At 42.8% G+C, this 27183-nt stretch overlaps 1 protein-coding gene across 5 annotated transcripts in view; it reads right to left on the minus strand.

Moving 5' to 3' along the window:
• Nucleotides 1–27183, minus strand: part of SMC1A (structural maintenance of chromosomes 1A) — a 48967-nt gene that overhangs the window by 19699 nt on the left and 2085 nt on the right. For 4 of the 5 annotated variants that reach the window (XR_004282822.1, XR_004282821.1, XM_032331749.1 and 1 more), the window contains exons 2-19: nucleotides 23821–24009; nucleotides 23602–23714; nucleotides 22420–22623; nucleotides 22089–22327; nucleotides 21174–21432; nucleotides 20952–21092; nucleotides 20058–20140; nucleotides 19700–19907; nucleotides 18766–18951; nucleotides 18494–18673; nucleotides 18233–18379; nucleotides 18000–18137; nucleotides 17053–17169; nucleotides 16841–16947; nucleotides 13297–13438; nucleotides 11076–11221; nucleotides 10832–10985; nucleotides 9674–9784 (exon numbers count right to left, since the gene is read on the minus strand). Coding sequence is in view for 3 of the 5 variants with exons in the window: in XM_032331749.1 (XP_032187640.1) it covers nucleotides 9674–9784; nucleotides 10832–10985; nucleotides 11076–11221; nucleotides 13297–13438; nucleotides 16841–16947; nucleotides 17053–17169; nucleotides 18000–18137; nucleotides 18233–18379; nucleotides 18494–18673; nucleotides 18766–18951; nucleotides 19700–19907; nucleotides 20058–20140; nucleotides 20952–21092; nucleotides 21174–21432; nucleotides 22089–22327; nucleotides 22420–22623; nucleotides 23602–23714; nucleotides 23821–24009 (2864 nt within the window). In the remaining 2 variants the exon portion in view is untranslated. The remainder of the gene's footprint in view (nucleotides 1–9673; nucleotides 9785–10831; nucleotides 10986–11075; nucleotides 11222–13296; nucleotides 13439–16840; nucleotides 16948–17052; nucleotides 17170–17999; nucleotides 18138–18232; nucleotides 18380–18493; nucleotides 18674–18765; nucleotides 18952–19699; nucleotides 19908–20057; nucleotides 20141–20951; nucleotides 21093–21173; nucleotides 21433–22088; nucleotides 22328–22419; nucleotides 22624–23601; nucleotides 23715–23820; nucleotides 24010–27183) is intronic. The other variant, XM_032331750.1, reaches the window with a different exon arrangement.

A 27183-nucleotide genomic window follows, 5' to 3' on the forward strand; every position in this document is an offset into this window, starting at 1 on the left:
ACTCTGGGACTAGGGAAGGCCTCCAGGAGTATGCTTAAGCTCAGGCCAACGGGATGAAAGTGAGGACAGAGAGAAAGAATAGCCTATGCAGACAGGAGCATCACATGCAAAATCAAGGATATGCTCATGGTTCATTCAAGGAAATCAAAGCAATTCAAAAAAGTAATCAGTTTTAATAAATTTCAAAAGCCAAAAAAGGGGCAATTCAGTACGGCAATAATAGCAACTGTGAGTGTGCATGTGCACACTCAGGCAAGGCTGGAGACCTGCAGAAGCCTGATGATAAAGGGCCTTTTAAGTCTTGTAAGAGGTCTCGACTTCATCTAAAGGGAGGTGAGGTACCACTGAATGACTTCAAGCACAGGAAGGACATGAATACACACAAATGTATACATAAATACATATATTTTAGAAAAGCCCTCCTATAGAGCTCTATATACTGTTAAGTAGTCTCTCGCATAGGTTATAATTAAAATATGCAAATATGCAAGGTACACAACAGACTGCTGCTTTTCATCTAAGAGAAGGAATATGAGTATATTTACATACAAATATATTTGTATTTTTAAAATACAACAGGGGCGCCTGGGTGGCTCAGTGGGTTAAGCCGCTGCCTTCGGCTCGGGTCATGATCTCAGGGTCCTGGGATCGAGTCCCACATCGGGCTCTCTGCTCGGCAGGGAGCCTGCTTCCTCCTCTCTCTCTCTGCCTGCCTCTCTTCCTACCTGTGATCTCTCTCTGTCAAATAAATAAATAAAATCTTTAAAAAAATTAAAAAAATAAAAATAAATAAAATAAAATACAACAAAAAAAGGATAATCCAAAAACTAATTAAAATGATTACACATAGCAGAAGGGAGGCAAAGGGGACAAGAAGGAAAGTGAAACTTCTCTTTATGTACCTTGTATTATACTTTCAGCTTTAGACCATAGGAAAATTTTGCAGAATTATGAAAAAAAAATTAAATCAAAATGTGAAAACCACAGGGCCAAAAAACTTTTGGGAACAAGATATTCACAAGATACCAGAGAATCCCCCTAAAGATTACTTACTACTTACAAAGGTATGAAATCTGGCAATCGATACCTTAACAGAGGATCAAGCTTAACATCATGAATAGGGGGACATCCTCACATTACATATCTCCTGGCATGATGCAATATAGAGTACACAGCATCACCAATGAAATATTCTGGCCAAAAAATTACTTAACCCAAATCCATCAAGTCTCCAGACTAGATCAAATTTCCAATTTATAAGAAACACAAGGATAGGTGGAACAAATTAAACAATAATGAAAGGAAACAGAGGCGCCTGGGTGGCTCAGTGGGTTAAGGCTCTTCCTTCGGCTCAGGTCATGATCTCAGGATCCTGGGATGGAGCCCTGCATCCAGCTCTCTGCTCAGCAGGGAGCCTGCTCCCCAACCCCCCAACCCTGCCTGTCCCTCTGCCTACCTGTGATCTCTCACTGTCATAAATAAATAAAATCTTTAAAAAATTTAAAAAAATAATGAAAGGAAACAAACATATCCATAACACAGCCATTCAAGACAACACATAGACTCTTCGAAAGATCAGTGTAACTTCCTTCAAATGGTTCAGCAAAAACAAAAGTGTAGTGTGGAAGGAGGGAATCAAGAGAGATGGAGAGAGAAAAAACCGGAAAAATGTTCATTGGTGAATCTACAGTGAAAGGTATATGGGTGTTCACTGCACTGTACTTTCAATTTTTCTGTAGGTTTGAAAATTTTCAAAATAAATTTGGAAAAAGAGGTCAAAATGCAAAAATGAGCAACCCCCTTAAAAATGAAAAGCTAAACAAAGAAACATGACAATATATTAAGCTGGTTAAACACTCAGAGAATTCTTTCAAATTACTTTAAAATATAGGAACATGGGGGCGCCTGGGTGGCTCAGTGAGTTAAAGCCTCTGCCTTCGGCTCAGGTCATGATCCCAGGGTCCTGGGATCGAGTCCCGCATCGGGCTCTCTGCTCAGTGGGGAGCCTGCTTCCTCCTCTCTCTCTGCCTACCTCTCTGCCTACTTGTGATCTCTGTCTGTCAAATAAAAAAATAAAATCTTTAAAAATATATATATATATAGGAACATGGCTGGCCATATACACCCAATAAGCTATTAGCTTAACGGCAAAAAGGACCTCAAGGAAATCTTCAACAGCATTCATACATAAGTTGTGACTAATAATACCTCATTGTGATTTTCAAACTATTATATACAGAATAGGATAAAGTAAAATATGTTAATTATGTTAATGTTGCTAGGAACCACGATTTTTAGCAAGAATAATTGGGGAGACTCAACCATAAAATCAATGATGTTACACTGTGAAAATTACAATTTCAATTGAAGTATCAACATAAACTCACATTTTTCCTCCAAAATAAAAAATGCACCTTGTAGCCCAGTCTACTGAAACATTCTAGAAGAACTGAGCAACCCAGCAGTCATGAGCACTCTGGTGTTCAGATGGTAGTTGCTAAACAGCATTTCCCACTACAAGAAGTCAGAACTTCTCAGAGAGAAATGGCTAATGCCAGATCTTACGGATGAGCCTGGACATACCAGAAAGCAGTGAAGACATAAAAGCCTGTAAGAGTTGTGTCAAAATGATTCAGAAGCCAATGGTTCCCACCGGCCTAAGATGCAACTTGATCAACAAGAATAAACAACCACAACAGAGTACAATACATCTCACGTGTTTAAATCCATTAAGTTCAAAATGACACAAAAACAATTCAGTGAATAAGGGCGCCTGGGTGGCTCAGTGGGTTAAGCCTCTGCCTTTGCTCAGGTCATGATCTCGGGGTCCTGGGATTGAGCCCCGCATCAGGCTCTCTGCTCAGCAGGGAGCCTGCTTCCCCTCCCCCTCTGCCTGCCTCTCTGACTACTTGGGATCTCTCTCACTCTCAAATAAATAAATAAAATCTTAAAAAACAACTCAATGAACAGATCTTGACAATGTCAGAAAACTAGCTCATTATTTTATAAGCTAGTAAAATAAGAGAATCAAGTGCATATATATCCACCTTTCCTATATAAACTGTACCCCAGGGTAACCTAATGACTAATAAGAGGAAATCTCTCTTCAGAGTATTCCAGTTAATAAAAATAAAGTAAGAAGATCACCATTTTGCAACGACAGACAAATTAATCAATTGAGGCAATAACCACAACTGCAAATCATACAAAAAGAACCATAACCAGACATCACCAACTTCCTGACAGGTGTTAACAACGTCACTTATGAGGCAGTCTTGACCAAAACAAACCCCCAAACTTGAATCTAATCAAACCTCTGGATCTGAGCTGTCTAATACGGTAGCCATAAGCCCACATGTGACTACTGACTTTAATGATTGTTGACTGATTTAAAAACTGATATTCAACTTAGTTTCTAGAAAACTTTTAAGTATATCTGTAACAAACTAGGTAGGGTATGTGGTTCTTTTTTTCTACTGTAAAGTTTAAGATAGCTAAATACATACCACTTCTTGGCTAAGATCAAATGTAAGATAGCTAATTACAGATCAAATGTATCTGAGGAAAATACAGCATCCAAATTGAGATATGCTAGAAGCATAAACAGATACTGTATTTTCTTAGTATCTGTTTCTAAGTTTCTTAGACTTAGTACAGAGAGACTGTCAAATAGCCTATCAATAATTTTTATGTGTTTTACACTGAAATAATTTCTGGATATACTGGGTTAAGCAAAAATACAGCATTAAAATAAATTTTACTTTTAAAAATAGGACACGTGGATCATATTATATCTCTATTTAACAGCACTGATCTAACTACCCATTTATAGGAACTACAGGGGATACCAGAACTACTTTTGTGCTTTGTTCTTGGAGAACATCAAAACAAATCATAGGATACAGGGGCGCCTGTGTGGTTCAGTTGAGTGTCTGACTCTTAGTTTCAGCTCAGGTCACGGACTCAGGGTCATGGGATCAAGCCCCATATCGGGCTCTGCACTCAGCACTGAGTCTGCCTGTCTCTCTCCTGCTCAAGTGCATGCACACTCTCTCTTAAATAAATAAATAATCTTTTTAAAAAAATCACAGGATACACTCAACAAAGTACAGAATGTGGAAAATCCTTCAGGAGAAATGAGCCAATTTCTTTTAAAACAAAAAATACTGCAAAGAAAAATAAAAACTGATGGAGGGGCATCTTATACAGTAGTCCCCCTTATCCACGGGGTACATTCTAAGACACCCCCCCCCAATAGATGTCTAAAACCATGAACAGTGCCAAAGCCTATATACTATGTTTTTTCCTATACATACATAGCTACAATAAAGCTTAATTTACAGATTAGGCACTGTAAAAAACTAACAGCAATAATGCAACAGAACAATTGTAACAATATACTATAATAAAAGTTACACGAATGGACTCTCACTCAAACTCTTACCGTGTAATCACCCTTCTTAGGAAAATGTGAGATGACAAAAAATGCCTACATGAGGAGATGGAAGTAAGCTGAATGACATAGTCACTGTGACATAGCACCAGGTAGGCTACTGACCTTCTGAAATAGGTCAGAAGGAGGATCATCTGCTTCCAGACTGTGGTTGACCATAGTAACTGAAACCATTGAAAGCAACGGCACAGACAAGGGGGATTACCATTCATTAAATGAGACTTAAAGGACATATCAACCAACTACCTCACACCAGTCATAATGGCTAAAATTAAGAAATCAGAAAATGACAGATATTACGAGGATAAGGAGAAAAGGGAACCCTCCTACACTGTTGGTGGGAATGTAGGTTGGTGCAGCCACTCTGAAAAACTGTATGGAGGTTCCTCAAAAAAGTTGACTATAGAGCTATCCTACAACCCAGCAACTGCACTACTGGGTATTTACCCCAAAGATACAAATGTAGTGATTGGAAGGGGCACGTGCACCCCAATGTTTATAGCAGTAATGTCCACAATAGCTAGAAAAACTACGGAAAGAACACAGATGTCTATCCATCAACTGATGAAAGGATAAAGAGAAGGTGGCGTGACACAGAATATTACACAGCCATCAAAAGTATAATCTTGCCACTTGCAATGACGTGGAGAGAACTAGATGGTATTATGCTAAGCGAAATAAGTCAATCAGAGGATGACAATTATACGATCTCTCTGGCATGTGTAATTTAAGAAACAAGGCAGAGGTTCCTAGAAGGGAGGAAAAAATTTTAAAAAACAGGGAGACAAACTGTAAGAGACTCTTCATAAGAAACAGGGGCACCTGGGTGGCTCAGTCAGTTAAGTGTCTGCCTTTGGGTCAGGTCATGATCCCAGGGTCCTGGGATCGAGCCCCACATCGGGCTCTCTGCTCAGCACAGAGCCTGCTTCTCCCTCTGCCTGCTGTTCCCTCTGCTTGCGCAAATAAATAAATAAATTACTTAGAAAAAAAATCATAAGAAACAAACTGAGGGTGGCTGGAGGGGAGGAGGGAGGAGGGATGGGGTAACTAGGTGACGGACTTTAAGGAGGGCACGTGATGTAATAAGCACTCGGTATTATATAAGACTGATGAATCACAGGCCTGTACCTCTGAAACCAATAATACATTATATGTTAATTAAAATTTTATAAATGTTTAAAAAAAGAGACATATCAACCAATCTCTGTATCAATCATCTATCTATCTATATCTGTCATCTTATTTGACTCCCAATTCAAGCAAGCAAACTGTGTGTGTGCATGACAATCAAGGAAATGTGAATATTAATTATAATACTAATAATAAGAAATTATTTTATAATATATAGCTCTAATATGAAGGAATTAATTGGGTTTTCGGTATGATAAAGATTCTAAGTAATTTTCAGAATTATCTCTTTTAGAGATACATGCTGAAATATTTACAAGTGAAATGGCATGATGTCCAGAATTTGTAGCTAACCCTTGAACAAGGGGTTGGGGAACCAGCCCCCCACACATTCAAAAATCTACTTACATATTAACTTATGACTCCCCCAAAACTCAATTACTAATAGCCTCCTATTGACTGGAAGCCTTACCAGTAACATAAACAGTGACTAACACACACTGTAAAGTAAGCTAGAGAAAAGAAAATGTTATTAAGAAAATCCATTTATAGTACTGTGCTATATTTGCCAAAGGAAATCTATGTATAAGTGGACCTATACAGTTCAAACCCATGTTATTCAAGGGTCGACTGTATTTTTAAATACAGGGGTGGGGAGAGAGGAGGAAGTGGATGGGGTGCACATAAAACAAGTTTGTCCATGAGATGATAACTGTTGAAACTAGTGATGACTACACAAGATAGCATTGTGCTATTTTACTTTTGCATGTGACATTTTCCATAATAAAAATCTAAAAATAAGAACAACAAAAAAAAAATCAACCTGAAGTGGCTCCTACTGGACAAGGACGGGACAATATGAACATCAAGAAGAAAAATGACTCTGACAGAGTTACCAAAATACATTTAAACAGTTACGTTTACAATAAATACAAATTAAAACCAGTAATACAAATTAAAACCTTACTGGTCATCTTTAAAGGTTACAAAGCAATTGATTCATTCTGAAAGCTGGTAAATAAAGGAAAAGAATGAAGCATTTATCCTATTTTTTCTGTACTGGCTGTATTTCAAAAGAAACGAATAGTTGATATGGGAAAATTCTTTTTAGAATTCCAATAAACAAATGGAGAAGGAATGGAAGAATTAGAAAATTAACATTTTGTAACCCTTGATAGAGCTAGGCAACGTGATTAAGAGCTGTTAAAACTGGGGTGCCTGTGTGGCTCAGACAGTTAAGTGTCTGACTCTTGATTTCGGCTCAGGTCATGATCTCAGGGTCCTAAGATCAAGCCCGACATGGGGCTCTGTGCTCAAGGAGGAGTCTTCTTGGGATTCTCTTCTCTCCCTGTCCTGCTGACCGTTCCCACCCACCCCCAACTCAGCTCACACATTCATGCCCTCAAAGAAAAAAAAAAAAAAGAACAACTGCTAAAACCAGCCTGTAAAAAAGCTGACAGGGAACTTCATAAAAATTGACGGGCTAGAGGCACCTGGCTGGCTCAGTGGGTTGGGCCTCTGCCTTAGGCTCAGGTCATGATCTCAGGGTCCTGGGATCGAGCCCCGCATCGGGCCCTCTGCTCAGCAGGGAGCCTGCTTCCTCCTCTCTCTCTGCCTACCTCTCTACCTACTTGTGATCTCTATCTGTCAAATAAATAAATTAAATATTTTTTAAAAAACTGACAGGCTAACAACACCTGAACCTGATCATTGATAATTTTTCTCTTAACTTTATATTATGTAAATTTTCAACAAACACAAAAAAGCAGAGAATACAATACCCACCCCATGTATGTACGTATTACCCAGCTTCAAAAATTATCAACTCATGGCCAATACTCTGCCATCTATACTCAATTCCTTTCTATCTTCAATTATCCTAAAGCAAATCTCAGACATACTACTACATCATCCACAAATACTTCAGTATGTATCTCTAAAATGGTTTCTGAATCTCAGCACTACTGACACTTTGGATCAGATGACTCATTGTTATGAGGGCTGTCCTTTGTGCACTATAAGATGTTTAGCAGCATCCCTTCAATCTACCTACGAGACACTGTCAGTTAACCGATTATGACAAGTGGATGTTCCAAGTGTCTACAGACATTACCAAATGTCCCCTGGGGAGGCAAAACCCATGCACCACTGAGAACCACTGTTATAAAAGATAATACTTAAAAAATAAAGCCACAATACCATCATCTCCCCTAAAAATATTAACAGCTATTTCTGAACATCATAAATTCTTTGGTCAGTGTTCAAATTTTCCTGATTGTTTTGTAAAAAAAAAAACCAAAACAAAACTTCACAAGTTTTTCAAAGCACGTTTCAAATAAGGTACACACATCACAACTGGCTGATCTATCTCTTAAGTCTCATTTAATGGATAAATTCCCCTTCCTCTTTGCAATGTATTCACAGAAATGCCACATATTCCAGTTGATTCATTTGGCTCTTACAGTCAATAAAAATTTTCCCTCTGTTTAATTTCTTTCCTCTGATTTATCCATGGAAGAGACCAGGCCCATAGTTTCCGTTTGGATTTAGCTAACTGCATGCATCCCTGTGTTTTAATTTAACACGTTCCTCTGGCACTGGTGTTTCATATAATTGGTGGCTATAAAAGCTTAATCAGATCCTTACTTGAGTTTTTGACAAGAATATTTCACAGGTAATGTTGAACACTGACCAAACTTAGTACAAAGATCATGAAATGATATTCAATGTCAACTTATGCAACACAAAAGAAAGTTCACAAGTAGACAGCACTACTTATGTATTCCTGCCAAGAATAAACAAAAAATGAACCAAATCCAATCACACCCTAGATTTAAGTACCAGTTCACAGGAAATACAGGGAATGGACGAACACGTTAAATAACATCATAGGACATAATCAAGCCAAATTCAGAATGTAGAAAATTATACACGACCAATGACCCAGTTTCTTCCATAAATAGGTATAAAAAAATAAAATGATATAAGAAAATGGTACAGACTAGAAGAAACCACTTTTAATACATGAACCTCCCTTGAATCCTGATTTAGATCCACAGACTATGTTTTTTTTTTTAATAGTATTTATGGGATATTTGTGCAAATCTAAACATTTACTGAGTATTAAGTGATATTGCAGTTAGTCTTCAAATTTTTTTGGTATCATATGGTTATGTTTTTTAAAATGTCCTTCTTTCTAGAGATATATGTGGAGGTAATTATGAATGAAATGTTACCCGGAATTTGATTTAAAATATGCCAATGTGAAAGGGAAGGGTATAGAAAACAAGATACCATGTGTTGCTAATTGTTGAAGCTGTATGATGGGTACTAAGGTCCATTATTCTATTTCTGTGTATGTTTGAAATTTTCCATGATAAAGATTTCTTTAAAAAATCAAGTCCCCCAGCTTTAAGGATGGATGGGAAAGCATCAGGACGTGTTTAGGAGTTCCTGCAGTAGGCTGTGTGAGAGGTGAAATGGCCTGTACTAGAGAGAGGAAACAAATAAAGTAGATGGATATTTCAACAGCTATTTAGGAGGTATAATGGATAGGGCTTGGTAATTCAACGAATATGCCAAGTGAGAGAGGGAGTCAAGGACAAGGCACAGATTTCTGGTTTGAGTATGTGGCTGGCACCAAGGACAAAGGGCAGATTTGCGGAAGGCTGGGGTTTGAGGTACCTGCGTAGCATAGCACACATGGCAGCTGAGGCCAAGGGGGTGAAAAAGATACCCCGGATGCGAGAATGCAAAAAGTGAGAAGGGAGGAGCACCTGGGACAGAGAGTGAGGAGTACCCAAGGCCCATCTGCTCACTGTGAAGGTCTTTTGTGTGTGTACCTGGGCTGAGATGTGTACATGCGTGGAAGGGGAAGACTGGCAGTAGGCAGGAACAGGGGCAACTGATGGTGGTGATGGAAGATGCACCTGTGTTTGTGTGCATAGTCGGGGAGACCCTAAACCACAAGTCCCTCCCTTCCTTGCCAGCCCGCCCTGCATTCCAGCCATGGTCACCACGGGGCACTCGGGTGGACTGACTCTCCCTTTGAATAGCTGGGAGGATGTCGCCGCCCTCATGGCTGATCCTCACCTTCAGATCTTCACACAGGTCACCGTAGTCAATCTCAATCAGGGCCTCTCGTGCATAGATGCTGGAAGTTCGCTGGGAACCACTCACAGAATCCTCTCCCTGGGAGCTACCCTGCAATGGTGAGAGGGAGAGTCCAATGAAGCACACTGGCCACAGAATGCCCCTCTAACGGGGTGGGAGGAGGGGAGGGACCCTTTCCAACCTTCAAAGTCTTTGCAAAACACCTTACTAGAGCACCTGTGGCAGGACAGCAGTTCAGAAGACACAAAGACCTCAGTTCAAAACTGGGCTCTACCACTAAAATTGTGATCCTTGGCAAATCATGCCATCAGATCCTGACACCAGAAGCCTGATTTAAATATATCAACCCTCAACTGTAACATGGGATACTACCTGCCTGGCACGGTTGTGTTTAGGATTAGGAGTAATTATGTCACATGTTACCATGGTGCCTGGCACATTTCTGGTGTTCAAAATATTTTGCTGAATTAAACTGAAATGCTGTTTGGAAAGAGGGAGGGAGAAAGACATGTGGGGCTGAGATACATACCCAGGTCTAAGCCAGATATATGCAAACCTCCCCTCAGTTAATGTTCCCATCGCTTCCTACCAATCTGCACCTTCAATGCATAAAATGCCTTGGTTTCTCCATTGGCTAATGTCCCTCTCTTTCCTGTGACTAAGCCTTGTCACCTCTTCATTGCTGATGTCCCTTATCCAACCCTCTCCTGGCCAACCTCCCTCACTGCAGCTCAGCCATTATCTCTCAGGTCCCCCAGCTTCCATCTCCCTTTGCTCTTTGCTAATGTCCCTCAACTGCCACTCGTAGCAATATCCAACATCTGCTGGAGCTTTTAGCTCAAGTCCCTAAGGTTACAGAATGATTCCATCTTTTCCGGGCTTCCCCCCCACACCACCTACCAATATCCAGCACCACCCCCAAGTCAACTTCCCTTTCATACCAAAGCCACTACCTTTCCCCTACCTGCCTTCATAGCCTCAACCTGCCTAATCACCCCTGCACCCCTCCTTGTGTCCCACCACTCCTGCCTACCATCCTTTTCTCTCCCTCTTTCCCTCCCTGGTTACTTTCACCCCCATCCCTGGTTAATGCTGTTTATTGCCCACTCCCACCACCAGCCCTAATCTGATACTCACCTCCTCCTGACTAATGTCATCCATGGTGCCCTTAGACAGTGGCAACTTGATATCCTGCATCTTGCAAGCCTGCAGCAGGTTGTGGCGGTCACTGCGTTTCTGCTCCAGCTTGGTCTCAATGGCTGTTACCTCCTTCTGTAAATGGGTCATTTCCCTAAAAGGTCCAGGTAGAGAGGTGAGATCCAAATCCAGCAGGCTGCCTGCTCTACCTAGGTCCCCCAAACCCAGGCCTGAACCCACTCACTTGTTGGCGCCCCCCAGTTTCTTACGAATCTCCTCCATCTCATGATTCTTGTCATTCACCTCCGACTTCTTGGCCAGGTGCTGATTCTTCAGGTCTTGTAGCTGGGCCATGGTCTCATCTATGATCTTCATGTGTCTTTGTTCCTCCTGGTCCCAGCAGGGGGAACAGGATAAGAAGTGAACGTTTTCCTCATCTCCTCTAAGGATCTTCTCCCCCTGCCCCCACCCTCTCCACCAGGCAGAAGGAGCCTCCAAGGCCTGTCAGAGCCTCTTCTCAGGAAGCTCTGCTTTCACATACCACCATCACCCTTTAGGTGTCTCTATCTTTTTTCAAATTTGGTTGCCCTCTCCCCAACACCCCATTATACAAGTTGCCTGATATAGAAAAGTACAAAGAACTGAAACAGTATCAAGCAGAAGAAAAAAAATCACTGGTAATCTCACCAGCCAGAGACAACCAATTAACATTTTAGCCTATTTCTTCTTAATACTACTTATATAGACAGCTCTACAGAGTTGAGACTAGACTGTGATTAAAACTGTATTTTCTGACTTAATGTTATATTTGAGCATCTTTTCCACATTAAAATTGCTGTCACAGGCAATATAACATTAGTGTTAAAAAAAAAACCCACACAAACAACACTAAGTATTTCTATGAGTACACTGACATGAATGTATAAACATTTAAGTAAATACCTATAAGGTCTGGAAGAATACCCTCCACATGGGATTAGCTCCAGGAAGAGGAAAGGGAGTGGCATTAAGAATGGCCAGTCAAGGGGAGTGCAGTCTTAGCACATCTGATTTTTTTAAAGGAAGAATATTTGGTTTTCACTTTGATCTTAAAGTCATTGAAGGGGACATATCTGCCACTTCCTCCCAAATGGCTCATAAAAATAATATGCATACACAGACAATGCAGAAGCAAATATGGCATGTTAGTGATTGATGAATCTCCAGTGGCAGGTAGGTGGGAGTTCTCGATAGGAGTCTTGCCACTTTCTGCTAAGTTTCAAATGATTTCAAAATAAAAAGTCAAAGTCATAGAAATGGTATTCTGGATCATCTAGCTGCCCACTTACTCCTGCCTGATCTACATTTGCATTTAAGATTCCAATGACAGCACAAAGGACTACTTTAAAATATCAGGGTTTAATGAAAACAAACACACACGCGTGCACACACACACACATATACACACCCACCCCACCCCCAAAAACAACAAACACAGGCAGACATAAAAATCAAATGATATGTTTAAGCCAAGTGAGGAGGATCAAATCACCTCTGGAGAGGATGCTGTAAGAAGAACAAAGGTTTCACAGTAATTTAAAGAGAAAGAATGTGGGAAAAGTGGGTCGTCAGACAATACCCAGTGACACAAGCAAGCTCAACTCAAACTGAGCCTTGGCTGTCACCAGCACAGGCAAAATGTGGAAAGGGACTCGGTTTCAGCAAAATATCATCATCTGTTGCACTAAAATTAATGTTGTTAATTATAACAATTAATTAGTACGTTTGTCCTGGCTTTTTGGTAAAGTGCTCTAAGTATGTATGTTTGTATGTATTTTAATGTCAAGGATTTTTTAGGCCAACACTGAAGAAGATCTTAGGTCTTTAAATAGGGTCTGTGTATTACTAAAATTTGAAGACCACTGAACTGCACAAATGCATACATGAATGTAGCACAATTTGCTAAACTCCTAATTCCCAGAGGACACTGGACAGTTTCCAATACGGAACTATAAATGTTTGTAATAAACATCAACCTCCATGCACGAAGCTGTGCCAGCATTTTGGATTTCCTCAGGTTTTACTAAGAGGGGATAAATATATCCTGAAGACTCCTGATGGATTGTGCCATATGGCATAAGAATGCTGGTCTTGTGCACCATGGCCAGTATTAATCATCTGGTTTTTTGTTTTGTGTTTTAAATCTTAGGTGATGTGACAGGAAACAAATTGTATCAGATTGTTGCTTTAATTTGCATTTCTTTGACTTCCAGTAAGGCTAAATTACATGTATGTGTTTATGGGCTATTTGAATCATCTTGAACTGTTTGTACCTCTTACTCAATTTTTTTTTTCCTATTTAGGTCTTCGTTTTCCTTATTTCAATGGGGCTTCATAAATTATGGATATTATCCCTCTGTCTATCGTATCCCTTCCAATTTTTCCACCCAGTTTTTGGTATGTCTTTTTATGCTCTCCTTCCTTACCTTCTTGAGCTTTTCTATCTCATTTTCATCCTTTTTCACTGTCTGCTCCCACATGTGTACTTTATCCTGGTCCTCTTTCAGTTGGTTCTTTTCAAAATCCAACTGGATGCCCAAGCGAGTCTTCTGATTCTCAAACTCCAAACTGTGGAGAGAAAGGAGAACTAGATCCAAGACCCAGGGATTCAGTTAACTACTGAATTTCAGTCACCATTCAGTTTATCCCTCCACAGCCACATAAAACTGTTCCCTGAAGTCGGAGAACTAAGTCCCTCAGCCTAGCCTTGCGGATATGGCACAAGGCAGAGAGATCGAGCCAAACTCCACTAATCCCCCTTTATAAACTGAAGACTGCAGCGCCCTGCCAAGTTCCTAGGAGGCACAAAAAGGTCCACCTGAACCCACCAGCTATGGTAATTCCTATTTATTAAGTTTCTGTGTATTTTACATAATTACCTCTAATCCTCTAATAGCTCCACAAGTAAGCATTATTATTCCAATTTTACAAATGAGGAAACATGGGCCAAGAGGTAAAAGACCTTGCCCAAGGGCACACAGCTAGTAAATGGGCACATGTGAGATTGGAAGCCAGGTCTAACACTAAAATCCACGCTCCTTCTCCCATGGCACCATTGCAATATAATGTGGTAGGAAAAGAGTTCTGGCATCCAAACCCTGCCATTTACTAGAAGTGTAATCTCAGGCAAGCTAGTTATACTCTCCACACCTCTATCTCCTCACGTGTAAAATGGAAATAAGAATAGTATTTACCTTGGGAGTTATCGGGAGATTTTTAAAGAATATGCATCAAATCCTTAGAAACATGCCAGACCACACTAAGTACTTAATAAATTTTAGTTACTATCATTACTGATGGGTATACTGGCTGCATTCTGCTCATATTTGCTCACGGGCTTTGACTCTTTCCAACTACCACCTCCCAACACACCCGTATTCCAGAACCTTCAAGGAGCAGAGCTTGGGTGGTTTTTTAAAAAAAAAAACAACCATGGAGAAAATACGAGATTCCTGCCACTGCCCTGCTCCCCGTCTCTTTAGAAAGTCAAAGAGTATGTAACCAGTATCCAGATACTAGCAGGCCAGGAAGGGCTAATTTCCAACTGCCTCCCCACTCCCCCAGTATGGTGTGACAGATGCTGCCAGATGTCATGCTAGCAGCTTAAACCCATTAGTCACTATAATCCAAATGGAATGTAATTAACTCTATTAATTCTGAGCTATGCAATTTTAAGTCCAATCTCCTAAGCATGACTCATAAAGCCCTTTGTGATCTGGCCCCTGCTGACCTGTCCACCAGCCCCGCCTTCCTCCTGACCCCATTTTTATGCACCGGACATTCATACTTAGTTTCCAGTACAAGGCACACTCTCTCACACCTCTGAGCATGCTACTCTCACTGCCTGAACTCCCTTCTGTCGGCTGCCCAGCTGGCTAAGTCCTACTCACTCTACAGGCATCTAGATCATCACTCCTTGTTCTATAAAAGCTTTCCTGACAGTTGTGAGCAGGTTCTCCATTCCTTTTTTTAAAAAAGATTTTATTTATTTATTTGACAGAGAGAGAGAGATCACAAGCAGGCAGAGAGGCAGGCAGAGACAGAGAGGGGGAAGCAGGCTCCCTGCCGAGCAGAGCAGAGAGCCCGATGTGGGGCTTGATCTCAAGACTGTGAGATCATGACCTGAGCCAAAGGCAGAGGCTTTAACCCACTGAACCACCCAGGTGCCCCAGGTTCTTCGTTTCTATTACACTTTTCTGGGCTTTCTCCCCTTTGGATGCAGTTAATTATATCCCACAGTTCATTACATGAAGATTCACTCTCTGTGTAAGACCCTTCTCTCCTGTGGCTCAATCCCTTATTTCCACGCCCATTATCTTCCCTATTTTGAGTATGTGCTCCAAAATGACAAATGTGTATACATACACACATATGTATATAGCCTTAAGAATGCATATCCCTGTAAAATATGCTTGTTTTTAAATTTACACAAATGCAGTGTTACACATTTACCCATGTAACTGCCTATAAATCCAGTTCCTGCTTTGAACTGCTACACAGTATTGTATATAGTCTGTATATATTCATCACATTTAACTTATATTTTCCCCAAGTGATGGCTGTCCACATTGCCACCAACATCCTATTACCATAAATGACGCCAAGACAGACAAGCCTGAATGTGTCTCTTTGTAACCCTGTGGCCAGACTCTCTCTGAGATATATACCCAGGAGTAGCTTTGCTAAGTCACAGAGCTTAAGTAGATTTATTTTCATGAAATACTGCTAGACTCTTTTAATTTGTAATTCTCTCATTAAAAACAGGACTGAACATCAATTTGTAGTTATCAGCCATGCATGCTTCTCTTTCTGTGAAGTGCTAACTACATCCTCTGTCCATTTCTCTACTGGGTCTCTTGGTTTTTATTTTTCCTCTTGATTTGGAGTTCTTTGAACATTTCCTCTGTACTTCCTATGTACCTCAAATACACCATCAAGGACACTATTCTGAAATTGCTGACCTACTTGTTTGTCTCCCCAATTATTTCATAACTCCCTGAGGACAGGGACAGTCTCCGATTCCATTCTATATCCCTTGAGCCTGGCTTAGGGGTAAAAAGGCAGTAAGTATTAACTATACGGGCCATGGGCTACATGAACTGCAGACTAAGGCCCAAGATCCAGGTGACCTCTTTAATAAGAGAGTGTGTCATGTTCATCTCCCCGCCAATACCTACCACAGGACAACTAGGTACAACATAGGTACTCAAGAAAAGTTTGCTAAATGAATGAATAAAATAAAGAGGGGAAGAGAAGATAAACTGTTGTTTTGTTCTTACTATCCTTCCAACCTAAACTTCATTCCTCTCTGACCTCTCCCCCTTGCCTATCAGGAAAATGACAATAGTAAAAGCTAACATTTACTACTCTTAGTAAGTGCTAAGTATTACGCTAAATGCTTTAGAAGGACTGGTTCATCTGATCTGCCCAATAATGCCACGAGCTAACCATCAGTATTAACCCACTTGACAGATAAAGAAATTGGGGCTCAGAGACAGAGGTCGAGTCACTCACTGCCCAAGATAACAAATTGGGGAGCTGAGATTCTAACCCAGGTAAACCACATTTGAAGCTGGCACTCTTGGGATGCCTGGGTGGCTCAGTCGGTTAAGCATCTGCCCATGGCTCAGGTCATGATCCTAGAGTCCTGGGATCGGGCTCCTTGCTCATCGAGGAGCCTGTTCCTCCTTCTGCGACTCCTCCTGGTTGTGTACATGCACATTCTCTCTCTCTGACATAATAAATTAATTAAATAAATAAATAAACAAACAAATAAAGCTGGCACTGTTAACCATGAGGCTATGACACACTGCCTCCCTGATGTCCCTGTTCTTTAAAGCTAACCTACAGTATACACCCATCGTTCTAAGAGCTGCTCCTTGTCTTATGATTCCATGTGACTTCCCAGGATATCAGGCTGGAGACTCAAGGGCACCTCCTGAGTCCTCCGGTACCCGTACTTCCACCTACCGCTTCTTGGCAATTTCATTCTGCCGCTTCACCTTCTCTTCCTCGAACTCCCGGATGTTGCGCACACCAATCTCCCGACAAAACTCTTCAAACACCTCATCCTCTACCTGAGGGGACAAGCGAGGGAGGGCAAAGGTCCTTTGGGTCAGAGTGCTGCTGCCAGCCCCGTCCTACCCCACTGCATATGCTGGCATGGTTCAGCCCCTACGAACCTGGTTCATCTTCTCCTTCAAGTCTTTCATTTCCCTCTCACGACTCTGGATAATCCTCTTGATATCATTAATGCGAGGCCCAAAGTTGGCTAGCTCACTCTCCAGTTTGGACTTCTCCTGCAGGGAACAGGGTTGAGGGGAAAAAAAAGAGACCAGGCTCCTTGAAGGAAAGAGCCACACTGAGCACACTGGGCCCTGGAGAGGAAGAGCCAGCTCTCCACATGCTGAGAAAACTTGGCTGAGAATTGCCCAGTAAATGTTCCACTACCTCCCACGTGAACCTTCGCACAGCTTCCTCCCTGGCCTCCCAGGCAGCCAGCTTCAATTCACAGTGCTGGGCACACAGTAAACATCGTCAATTATAGGTCCACACTCCATTATCTATAACCCTTGGAATTCAGACTTTTTGATTTTAGAAAAAGGTAAAAGGATATTTATACTACATTTTACATAATGCCTCCAGGTTGGTCTTGGGAAGCACCCCATGATCAAACACATTAATGCACCTAGAAGAACTACCCCCCACAGAGACTGAAATGCCTGTACTTACTTTCAGTTCACTTTTCGAACGAGCTCAAATATCTGTTGAATGAATGATGCTAATAATAGCATCTAACATTTACTGAGCACTTACTGGGTTCAAGGAATCAGTCTAAGTACTTTACATGTATGAATTCCTTCAATCTTTGTAAGAATGGTATGAAGCAGGTGGTAATTCTAACTCCCATTTTGCAAACAGATGAAAACAGTATCAACTGACACATTAAGTAAGTTGCCTCCCATCATACAGAGTCAAGATCTGAATCCTTGGTTGGCTGACTACTATGCTTGGTTCCCTGAAGCAGGCTGGGAGGAGGGAAATGGGACAAGTTCCCACTCCCCAGAGAAACCTTGGTGAGGAATGTGAGGGTAGCCTTTGGAGGACAGGGATGAAGGCCAGACCCCACCTGTAGATTCAGGGCTAGATGTCGTGTCTTGGTCTGTTCCAGGTCACTCTGCGAGTACTTGAGTCGCATCTGCAGTCCATGGGCCTGAGACTGCACCTGACGTAGCTCTGCCTCTTTCCGCTTTGCCTTCATCTGCTCCTGAAGTCGATGAGAGAAGGGGTAGGGGTAAGAAGGGGAATGGCCGGCCTGGCCTTAAGACTCCAACCCCTAGGGACAGTGAGCCTTTGACTTACTTTCAGCTCTTCTGTCAACCGCTCCTTCTTCTCTTTTAATTTATCCACTGCTTTCTCATCCCAGCGCCGAGCCTTGGCCTTCAAGTCACTGGCCCCACCAGAGATCACTCCTGACTTCTGGAACAGGGTCCCATCCAGTGCCACTGTCTACGCACAGTAGGGAAAAGAGAAAAGAAGACGGGGAGAAGATGAATAGGAGAATCTTCAACACTAATGTGGACAAAGACTCTCCAGCTCCATTGTGGACAAGGGAATCCATACCTTGTGACGCTGGTGGCCTCCAAAGGCAATGCGGCGAGCATCCTCCACATTGTCACAGACGAGGGCATTGCCACAAGCATACTGCAGGGCCTTTTTGATGTGGGGCGGCTCATAACGAATCACATCAATCACCAGCTTGGCCCCCTTCAGTTCCCGGAGCTTCTCATCTGTAGGTTTCACCTATGGGAAACAGCTCAGTAAGTGGCACAACATGGACGGCTAGGAAGAGGGGCCCTCTCACACTGTCCTGACCCCATCCCCAACAGCCTCACCTCCAGGTAATCAAGAGGCAAGAAGGTCTCAGGCTCCCCACGTTGTTCCTTGATGTACTGAATACAGTCCCGGCCTGTCTTCTCAGAGTCCACGATAATGGCATCCATGTTCTTGCCCAAAACTTTGGTTACAGCAATCTGATATTTCTTTTGTGTGGGTTGACAGAGGTCAATGAGGCGGCCATACTGAGGAAAGTCAGAAGAGAAAACTGAAGCATGAGTGAGGCTTTTGGGAACTGGATCAAGAACCCTAATTCTCAGCTCAGAAAAGGGCAGACCAAAATCTGTGAGGAATATAGCTTCCAGGCTATGGAGAAAAAGCCTACTCCGGCCCCATAAGCAACAATCACTTTGGTCATGCCTGAACCCCAAAAGCATCTTTCTAAACCTTACTTTTACCATTACAAATTAAGTTGAATCCAGGGATGGAATTAAAGCAATAGAGAGATAATATCCAGGGAACCTGGAAACTCAGTATTTGGCTCAAGAGACCAAGAGCTCTGATAAAGCCTAGGATGTCCCTATAAGCAAATAAATGGGTTGGTACATGCCAAGGAAGATTATATAGAAGCCCGCAGTTACTTCCTAGGAGACTAATCCCTATCCTGTAACCCCCCACCCCCTTTGAAAGGCCTGTCCAGTTTCCCCACCTTCCAGAGAGGAGTGGACACAGCAAGACAAAACTTTCAGGAAGATGCAAGTCATGTGATGAAAAGAACATGAGGTCAAGAGTTAGAACAAGCTGCGTTTGAACTGCAGTTCTTCCACTTATAAGCTGTGTTGTTTTGGGCAAGTCACTTAACCTCTCTGAGCCTGTTCCCCAAGCTATAAACAGGGGATTAGCAACCTTGTCCTCACAGGGCTGCTGTGAAAATTATCTGACAGTGAATGGGAGAGTAAGTGCTCAGGAAATGAGTTCCCTTTCCACTCTTACCACAGAGCCAGGGTACAGGCGCTTGATGCTTTCCATAATCTCTGCCTTTCGCTGTTGGCGGCTGCTCTCCTGTCGGTCAATACGAGCATCCCCCAGCTGTTCCATCACCTGGTTCAGCTCTTTATTGATCTCATCAATACGCCGCTTGGCCATCTCCACCTCCTCTGTCAGCTCCCCCTCTAACTTCTTCTGCTCCTCTAGGGACTGCCTATAAAGTGAGGGAACACAGGGGTCACCCTGGCTGATGAGAAAATACTTCTGGCTGAGAGGGACTCCAGAGATCCTGCTTGGGGAGAGGCAGGACATGATTCATAAGAACAGGCCTGGAAGTAAGAAGAAAGGCTGCAGAGCCACATACTTGCTAGTGGTGATGTATTCCTCTAGTTTCTCAATCCGTTTCTGATTCTCTTCAATCTCCCTGAGCTTTTGCTTAATCTTTGCCTGGAAGAAAGACAAATATTCACCATGACCAGGGGCTGAGCAAGTTAACTCCAAGACCAAGGGGCCCTGGCTTATACCAGCTATGTGCCCACTTATCCAAGAGCCCAACGGTTCAGGACAATCTATTACTAATGCGGGAAACCTACTAAAAAGCAGACACACAACAGTGTTCAGTGTGGCTCTGCTAATTGATGGGCCTCCAAGAGCCCTGAGACTCTGATGTTCTGCCTAGTACAGGCTATCTTCCTCACCAATCAGGGAGGCTCAAATCAAGGCAAAGTAAAGCTTTCCAGGCCTTTCTGCACCTGTTTTCTCCTCTGTAAAATGTAGGCGACCTCCACTTCAGAGAGCATACGTTAGATGCTTAACACAGTATAGCTATTAGTATTAATGCCTATCACTTTCTTTCAGATCTTCTAAGAAAGTGCTTAGCAGAATGCCTGAAACATTGTAGGCTCTTCTTACAGTACTATGACAACTATTAATTGTTATTATTTCACTACTATTGTTATTAGGAAGGCCGTGAGCAAAGTATACTTGGTTAAGAGTGTGAGTTTTAGAGCTAGACTACCCAGGTTCATATCCTGGTTCTGCCACTTCATAATGATATGACCTTAGGCAAATTACTTCAGGCCTGCACTATTGTTTCCTCATTTGGGAAATGAGGAATTAAATGAGTGGATACACGGAAAATATAGTGCCTATCACACAGTAAGTGCTCACTAGTCGTTAGCTATTGTCATTACTGTTAAGACTACCATCACTTCTTTTTCTCTGGCCCATTATCCCTCATCTTATAACCCATGCCCACCTCTGTCTCTACTTTCTTCCGCTCTTCCAGATCCAGCCGGTCCTGGTCAGCCTTCTGATCTCTATTGAACTTCTCCAGCTCCTGGGCCAAGGTAGCTGCTCTCTTGCTGGCTTCTTCTTTTAATCGGTGGTATTTCTTCACCTTTGTTAGGAACAACCAACCGAATCAGTCTCTGTCAGCAGAGCAATCCCCCATCCCAGCCCCAACCCTCCCAGAGCTTACCTGATTCTCCTCCAAGGTCAAGTCTCTGCCCTGACTCTGACTCTCCTCTTCCATCCGTTCCTCAAACTCCTGCCGGGCTTTCTCTACTGACAGCATCTCCTTTTCCAGCTCATCCATGTCACCTTTACGCTTCTTATAATGCTTCTGAGCATTCTGCAGGGACTTCTTGGCTGCTTCCAGCTTCTTGATTTTGTGGGAGGTATTCTCCTTAGCTTTGATGTACTGAGGCCGCTTCTGGTTCAGCTCTGAGTCCTTCTCCCTTTTGCCAGAGGGAAGAGGAATAAATCAGTTAGCAGTGTGGGAGAACGGATGATTCCCAGGCTTTTTACTCAAAGAGGGGCCTGAGGCCTCTAGCCAGCCTCGGGGAATTGCCTAAAGAACAAGGGCCTGATGCTGCCCAGAAAAGGGGCACTCTGACTACTCCCTGCAACTGATGGCTTCAGCCTGACATTCCAGCCACTCTATAAGGTAAAGCTACCACTCCTGCCTCAACTCTAGTCAGGCCATGCCCTTCAGGAACAACTACCAAGAATGACCTGTGTCCATTTAGTTGCCCCCATCTGATCTAACCTTTTCAAATTCCTGACCTTTAAACTTCTAGCTCCAGATTTCCTCTTCCAGGAAGGCATTCCCAACCACTTTAGTAGCCGGGCCTCCCATCGCTTCCTCTCACTTGCCAAGGTCACCACCCCTTTTAAGTCCTCTCTTTTAGGAGTACTCATCTACCCAGAGTCTGAGTATTTAAATGCTCTATTTGTCTAAAATGCAAGTTAAGAAATGTGCTTGGTTCTGGCCAAAGCAAGTCAAGAGGAAGAAAAACTACGGCGAGCACTGGACTCTAGGCTCAGAGGAGCCCTAAGAAACAGCACAGCCTCTTGGTTTCCCACAAGTTGCAGGCCCAGGCCTGCCTCTTACTTGATCTCCTTCTCAATCTGTTGCTGCTCCCGCATCATTTTGCCCAGCTCCTTCTTCTTCTCCTTCAGCTCATCCTCTACCTTGTCCATTCGCTTCTTGTCCTTCTCGATCTCCTTGTTCTTAGAGGCCAGTTCCTTATTGAGCTTCTCAATTTCCACTTCGTTGTGATAGAGCTTAAAGAGCTGCAGCTGCACCTGAGCTCGCACCACCTCATCCTTCAGGCGCTGGTAGCGGTCAGCCTGTGTGAACAAGGGCATAGAAGCAAGGGTGAGCAGTGAGGTACTGGCTCCACCCTGGCCCCTCAGAGACCACAGGCAGCCTGGCCACCTACCTCTTCTTTCTCCTGTTTGGCCTCCTTGCGTTCAGCGGCAATGTTTTTTTTGCGATGGTAATTAAACTGTGTGTCCTCTTCGGCCTTCACCATTTCCTTCTTTCGCTTATCATATTCCTGAGCCAGCTCCCCAGAGCGACTGATCTCTTCAAATAGAGCTGTCCTCTCTTTGGGGTTCTTCATGGCAATAGATTCCACAGCACCCTAGTAAAGGTTAAAACACTCTTCCCGTTTAGCGCCTACTCGGCCCAGTTCCCTCCGCCCATTTCCACTCAATCATTCAGAAAAAGGTCACTGACCCCCTCCCTGCACTAGGTGCCGTATTTCACACTGGGCTTTAAGGACATATTCCCTGCCTCTAGAGGTGCACAGGAAGCAAAACGGACAAAAGCGAAGACAACACCGTGTGTTACATGCAGCAACAGAAGTAGCACAGAAAAAGGACTAAAAGAAGCTCGTGGGTGGGAGACTGGTAGGGGTGTCTATCCAGAAAAGCTTCTCAAAGATGACATCTAAGCTGAGTTTGAAAGACGGAGAAGAACTAACCAAAAAAGTTAAGAGAGAAGGTTATTTCATGTAAAGGACAATTAATATGCAAAGCCCTGCTGGCCAAAGAAAGCAGGTGAATTGTGGGAACTATAATGGTTTAACTGGGCTGGAATGCAGGGTTGGAAGGGTAATGTACTGGCAGATGAGGGGCTAGTGAGGTGGGCAAGAACCAAAAAATGTGTCCTGAAATGACAGGAGTTTGGAGTTTATGCTAAAGCAATGGTTCTCCAACTTCAGCATGCATAATAACCTGCAAAGCTTGGCAAAACACCCACTGCTGGGCCCCACCCTATAGCATCTACGTCATAGGTCTGGGATGGAACCAGAAAATGTGCATTTCTAACATGTCCCCAGTTGATGCTGATCCAGAGACTACAATTTGACAACCACCTCATAAGGCAATGAGAAATCACTGAAATGCTTTAATGAGAAAAAGGAAAGAAACAGATCTGCCTTCATAAGATAGAGCCTAAGAGATGAACTGGAAGGGGCCAGAATGGAGTCAGTAAGCCCAGTGAGGAAGCTGCTACATTAGTTCAGGGAAGAGATGAAGCTCAAGATGGAGCAAGCCCGCTGAGAGTGGGACAAGGCTCAGCAAATATCAGATAGCCAATAACCACTAAAAATGCTCACCTGGAAGACAAGGAAGTTACGAGCTTTGATGAGAATGCCCAACTTCTCTAATTCCTCACTGTATTCGTGTAGCTGGACCACTTTGTTGTTGATCTTGTACTCAGAGGAACCCCCTACAAGACAGTGCATGAGTTGGCTGAAAGTCAGACCTCCCTCCTGTCCCAGCCAACTAGTCACCTCCCAGCGCCCAAGGGGAGCCTTCTGGCCAGCCTCACCCACCAACAATGACACGGGCAAAGGTGCGATCCTCAGCACCCTCCTCAGAGTAGACCATGCTGACAAAGGCCCGGTTGGCAGCTGGCTTGCCCACAGGAGCTCCATGGATCAGGTCCCTCAGCGTCTTTACTCGCAGGTTGCTGGTTTTCTCACCCAACACAAAGCTGATCGCATCCATGAGATTTGACTTACCTAAGGGAGTAAGGGGTAAAGCAAAGGAGGGGAAGTCAGGAAACACTGCTCTGCCCCACCAAAGCCTTGGTTCAACAGCTTAGAAAAACAGTCCCTATGCAGTTATTACCTAGAACAGTTAAAAACCAGAACCCCAACTAAGGAAACAGCATATTCACACAATGGATTGTTCTACAACTTTTAATGACATGGGGAAACGCCCACAATAGAAGAAATAAGCAGATATAAAAGTCAATATAGTCAATCTCAACCAAGTTTAAAAGTAAAAAACAACAAAACAAAACCAACCAAGAGCTGAGGGAAGGTAATAATGGGAAGTTGCTATTTATTGAATACAGTTTCAATTTTGCAAGATGAAAACATTAGGATCAGTTGAACAATGTGAAGATACTTAACACGAGATCTACCTTCTGGTTTACGGGAAATATAGCAGGTAGAGGAACACAGTAAAGGACACCATAAGGAAATCCTAAGACAGAGAATCTGGAATGCTCTCCAAGACAACTAGCCTGACCCTTTCAAAAAGCCAATGTTTAGGGGCACCTGGGTGGCTCAGTCAATTAAGCATCCAACTCTTGATTTCAGCTCAGGTCATGAACTTAGGGTTGTGAGATCAAGCCCCATGTCCCAGCCTGCCTTCCCACTTAGCGGGGAATCCACTTCTCTCCCTCTGCCCTGGCTCCCCTACACTCCCCCATGCACACATGCTCTTTCTCTCTCTCTCAAATAAATAAATAAATCTTAAAAAAAAAAAAAAAGTCAATGTCTAAAAAGAAAGGTTTGGAGAACCACTCCAGAAAGCAATTACTGAGAAACAAGCAAAGGCAGTGCACAAACTTTGACTAGATTCTGGTTTCCCTTCAACAACAACAGCAGCAGCAATAAAAGACATTTTGGGGAGCAATTAGGGAAGCTTGAAAATGAACTAGATAATTAGATAACAAGGAAATTAGTTTTCCCAGTTGTGATCATGGTCTAGTGGGGACACAGGAAAACAATGATTTTAGGAGTCAAATGCTGAGTCCCTAGAAGTGAAATGTCATTAAGTCTGCAACTTACTTTCAAATGATTAAACAAAAACACACATGTAGGTTTGAATATTTTCATAATAAAAACTTGGGGAAAGGCAAAGACATAGGAAAAAAATACGTGAAAATGTAAACAGTGTTACCAGGGGTTGCTTCCCAAATGGAAAATTTGGGGATTTTTTGGTAAAAGTCAGGGAAGGGAGTCTTTTTACTGTCTATCTTTTGGGATTCTTTTTAATTCTATATTGTGTGCATGTGTCAGCTATTCAAATAAATAGGATTTTTAACATTAAGAGAGGCTATCTTTGGGACACCTGGGTGGCTCAGTTGCTTAAGGGTCTGCCTTCAGCGCAGGTCACGATCCTGGGATCCCAGTAAGGGTCCTGGGATGGAGTACCGCATTGGGCTCCTTACTCAGTGGGGAACCTACTTCTCTCTGCCTGCTTCCGCTGCTTGTGCTGTCTCTCTCTCTGACAAATAAAATCTTAAAAAAAATAAATAAATAAAGAGCAGTTATCTTCTCAATAGTGGAGTCACAATTGTTACTGTCTTCATTTTAGGCTCAGGTAAAAATTTTTTAAATTCAGACTGGGGCTGGGGGGTGGGGAAAAAGCTAATCTCTATAAATTCTATCTCAAGATTCTCCCTTAACATGTTATATGACCTTGAACTGAGGACCTGATTTCCCACACCTTTCTACCCAGCTATACAAATGGCAGCCTGGCTCCTTCCACAGAGGCAGTACAAGACAGTGATTAAGAGTTCGGGTTCTGGGGCACCTGGGTGGCTCAGTGGGTTAAAGCCTCTGCCTTCGGCTCAGGTCATGATCTCAGGGGCCTGCAATAGAGCCCCGCATGGGGTTCTCTGCTCAGCAGAGAGCCTGCTTCCTCCTTTCTCTCTGCTTGCCTCTCTGTCTACTTGTGATCTCTGTCAAATAAATAAATAAAATCTTAAAAAAAAAAAAATAGAGAGCACTCGGATTCTGGGGCACCTGGGTGGCTCAGTGGGTTACACATCTGCCTTCAGCTCAGGTCATGATCCCAGGGTCCTGGGACTGAGACCCACATGGGGCTTCCCACTCGGCAGGGAGTCTGCTTCTCCTTCTCCCTCTGCCCCACCTCCAGCCCCTCCCTGCTTGTGCCCGCCCTCTCTCCCTCTCAAATAAATAAATAAAATCTTAAAAAAAAAAAAAAAAAAAAAGAGCTCACGTTCTACGGGCGCCTGGGCTCATTTGGTTGAGTGTCCCACTTTTGATTTAGGCTTAAGTTGTGATCTTGGAGTGGTGAGATCAAATCCCATGTCAGGGTCTGTGCTCAGTGGGGAATCGGCTTGTCCCTCTCCCTCTGCTCCCCACTCCCCCGCCCCCACTCTCTCTCTCTCTCAAATAAGCAAATAAAATCTTAAAAAAAAAAAAAAAAAAGCTCGGATTCTAGTCTAATAGATCAGGTTTTTAGTTTCACTAATTTTTAGCTACCTTCCATTCCCTCAACTGGAAAATCTAAAAAAACGACTGACAGAGCCTTTAAAAAAAAAAAAAATGCTTGGCACACAGTTCTCCATTGAAGTGGCAGAAGCACACGCTTTGAAGTATGACCCTGGCTCTGAGAATCAGTGTGCAAGTGATCGTAACTGTGCCTCAGTCTTCCCACATATAAAGCCAAGATAATTAAATTCTCATTTCAAGAATTTAAATGTAAAAGGTTCCAGTAAATAAAGTACCTGACACAGAGTGGTGCTCAATAAATGGCAGTCCTATCCTAACACAGGTCTGGACTCTTAGCTTCGCCTCCCTTATCAGAACAGTACTAACACAACAAGCAGACCAGGAGTCAGACTTTGAAGCATCCACTCCCAACCTCTGGGCTTTTCCCATGCTCTCCAGGATAGTAAGAACATCTCACAACCAAAGCCCTCCCTACTAGCAATCATTCAATACTGTAAACATTTTTTAATGTGCCTTATGAGCTGAACACTGATAAAATGTTTTAAGGAAAGTCTTCTTTGGGGGTCACTCATAAAACAGTGATGAAAATACAAAAACATATCCCATAAATACAGGGCAGAAAAAAATAAACTTTAACATGTACCAAGTGTCTACTGTGAGCCAGAGAAAAGTAATTCACTGAGGGTACCCAAGAAATGGCCT

Source organism: Mustela erminea, chromosome X (genome assembly GCF_009829155.1).
Source record: "Mustela erminea isolate mMusErm1 chromosome X, mMusErm1.Pri, whole genome shotgun sequence".
NCBI classification, from domain to species: Eukaryota; Metazoa; Chordata; class Mammalia; order Carnivora; family Mustelidae; genus Mustela; species Mustela erminea.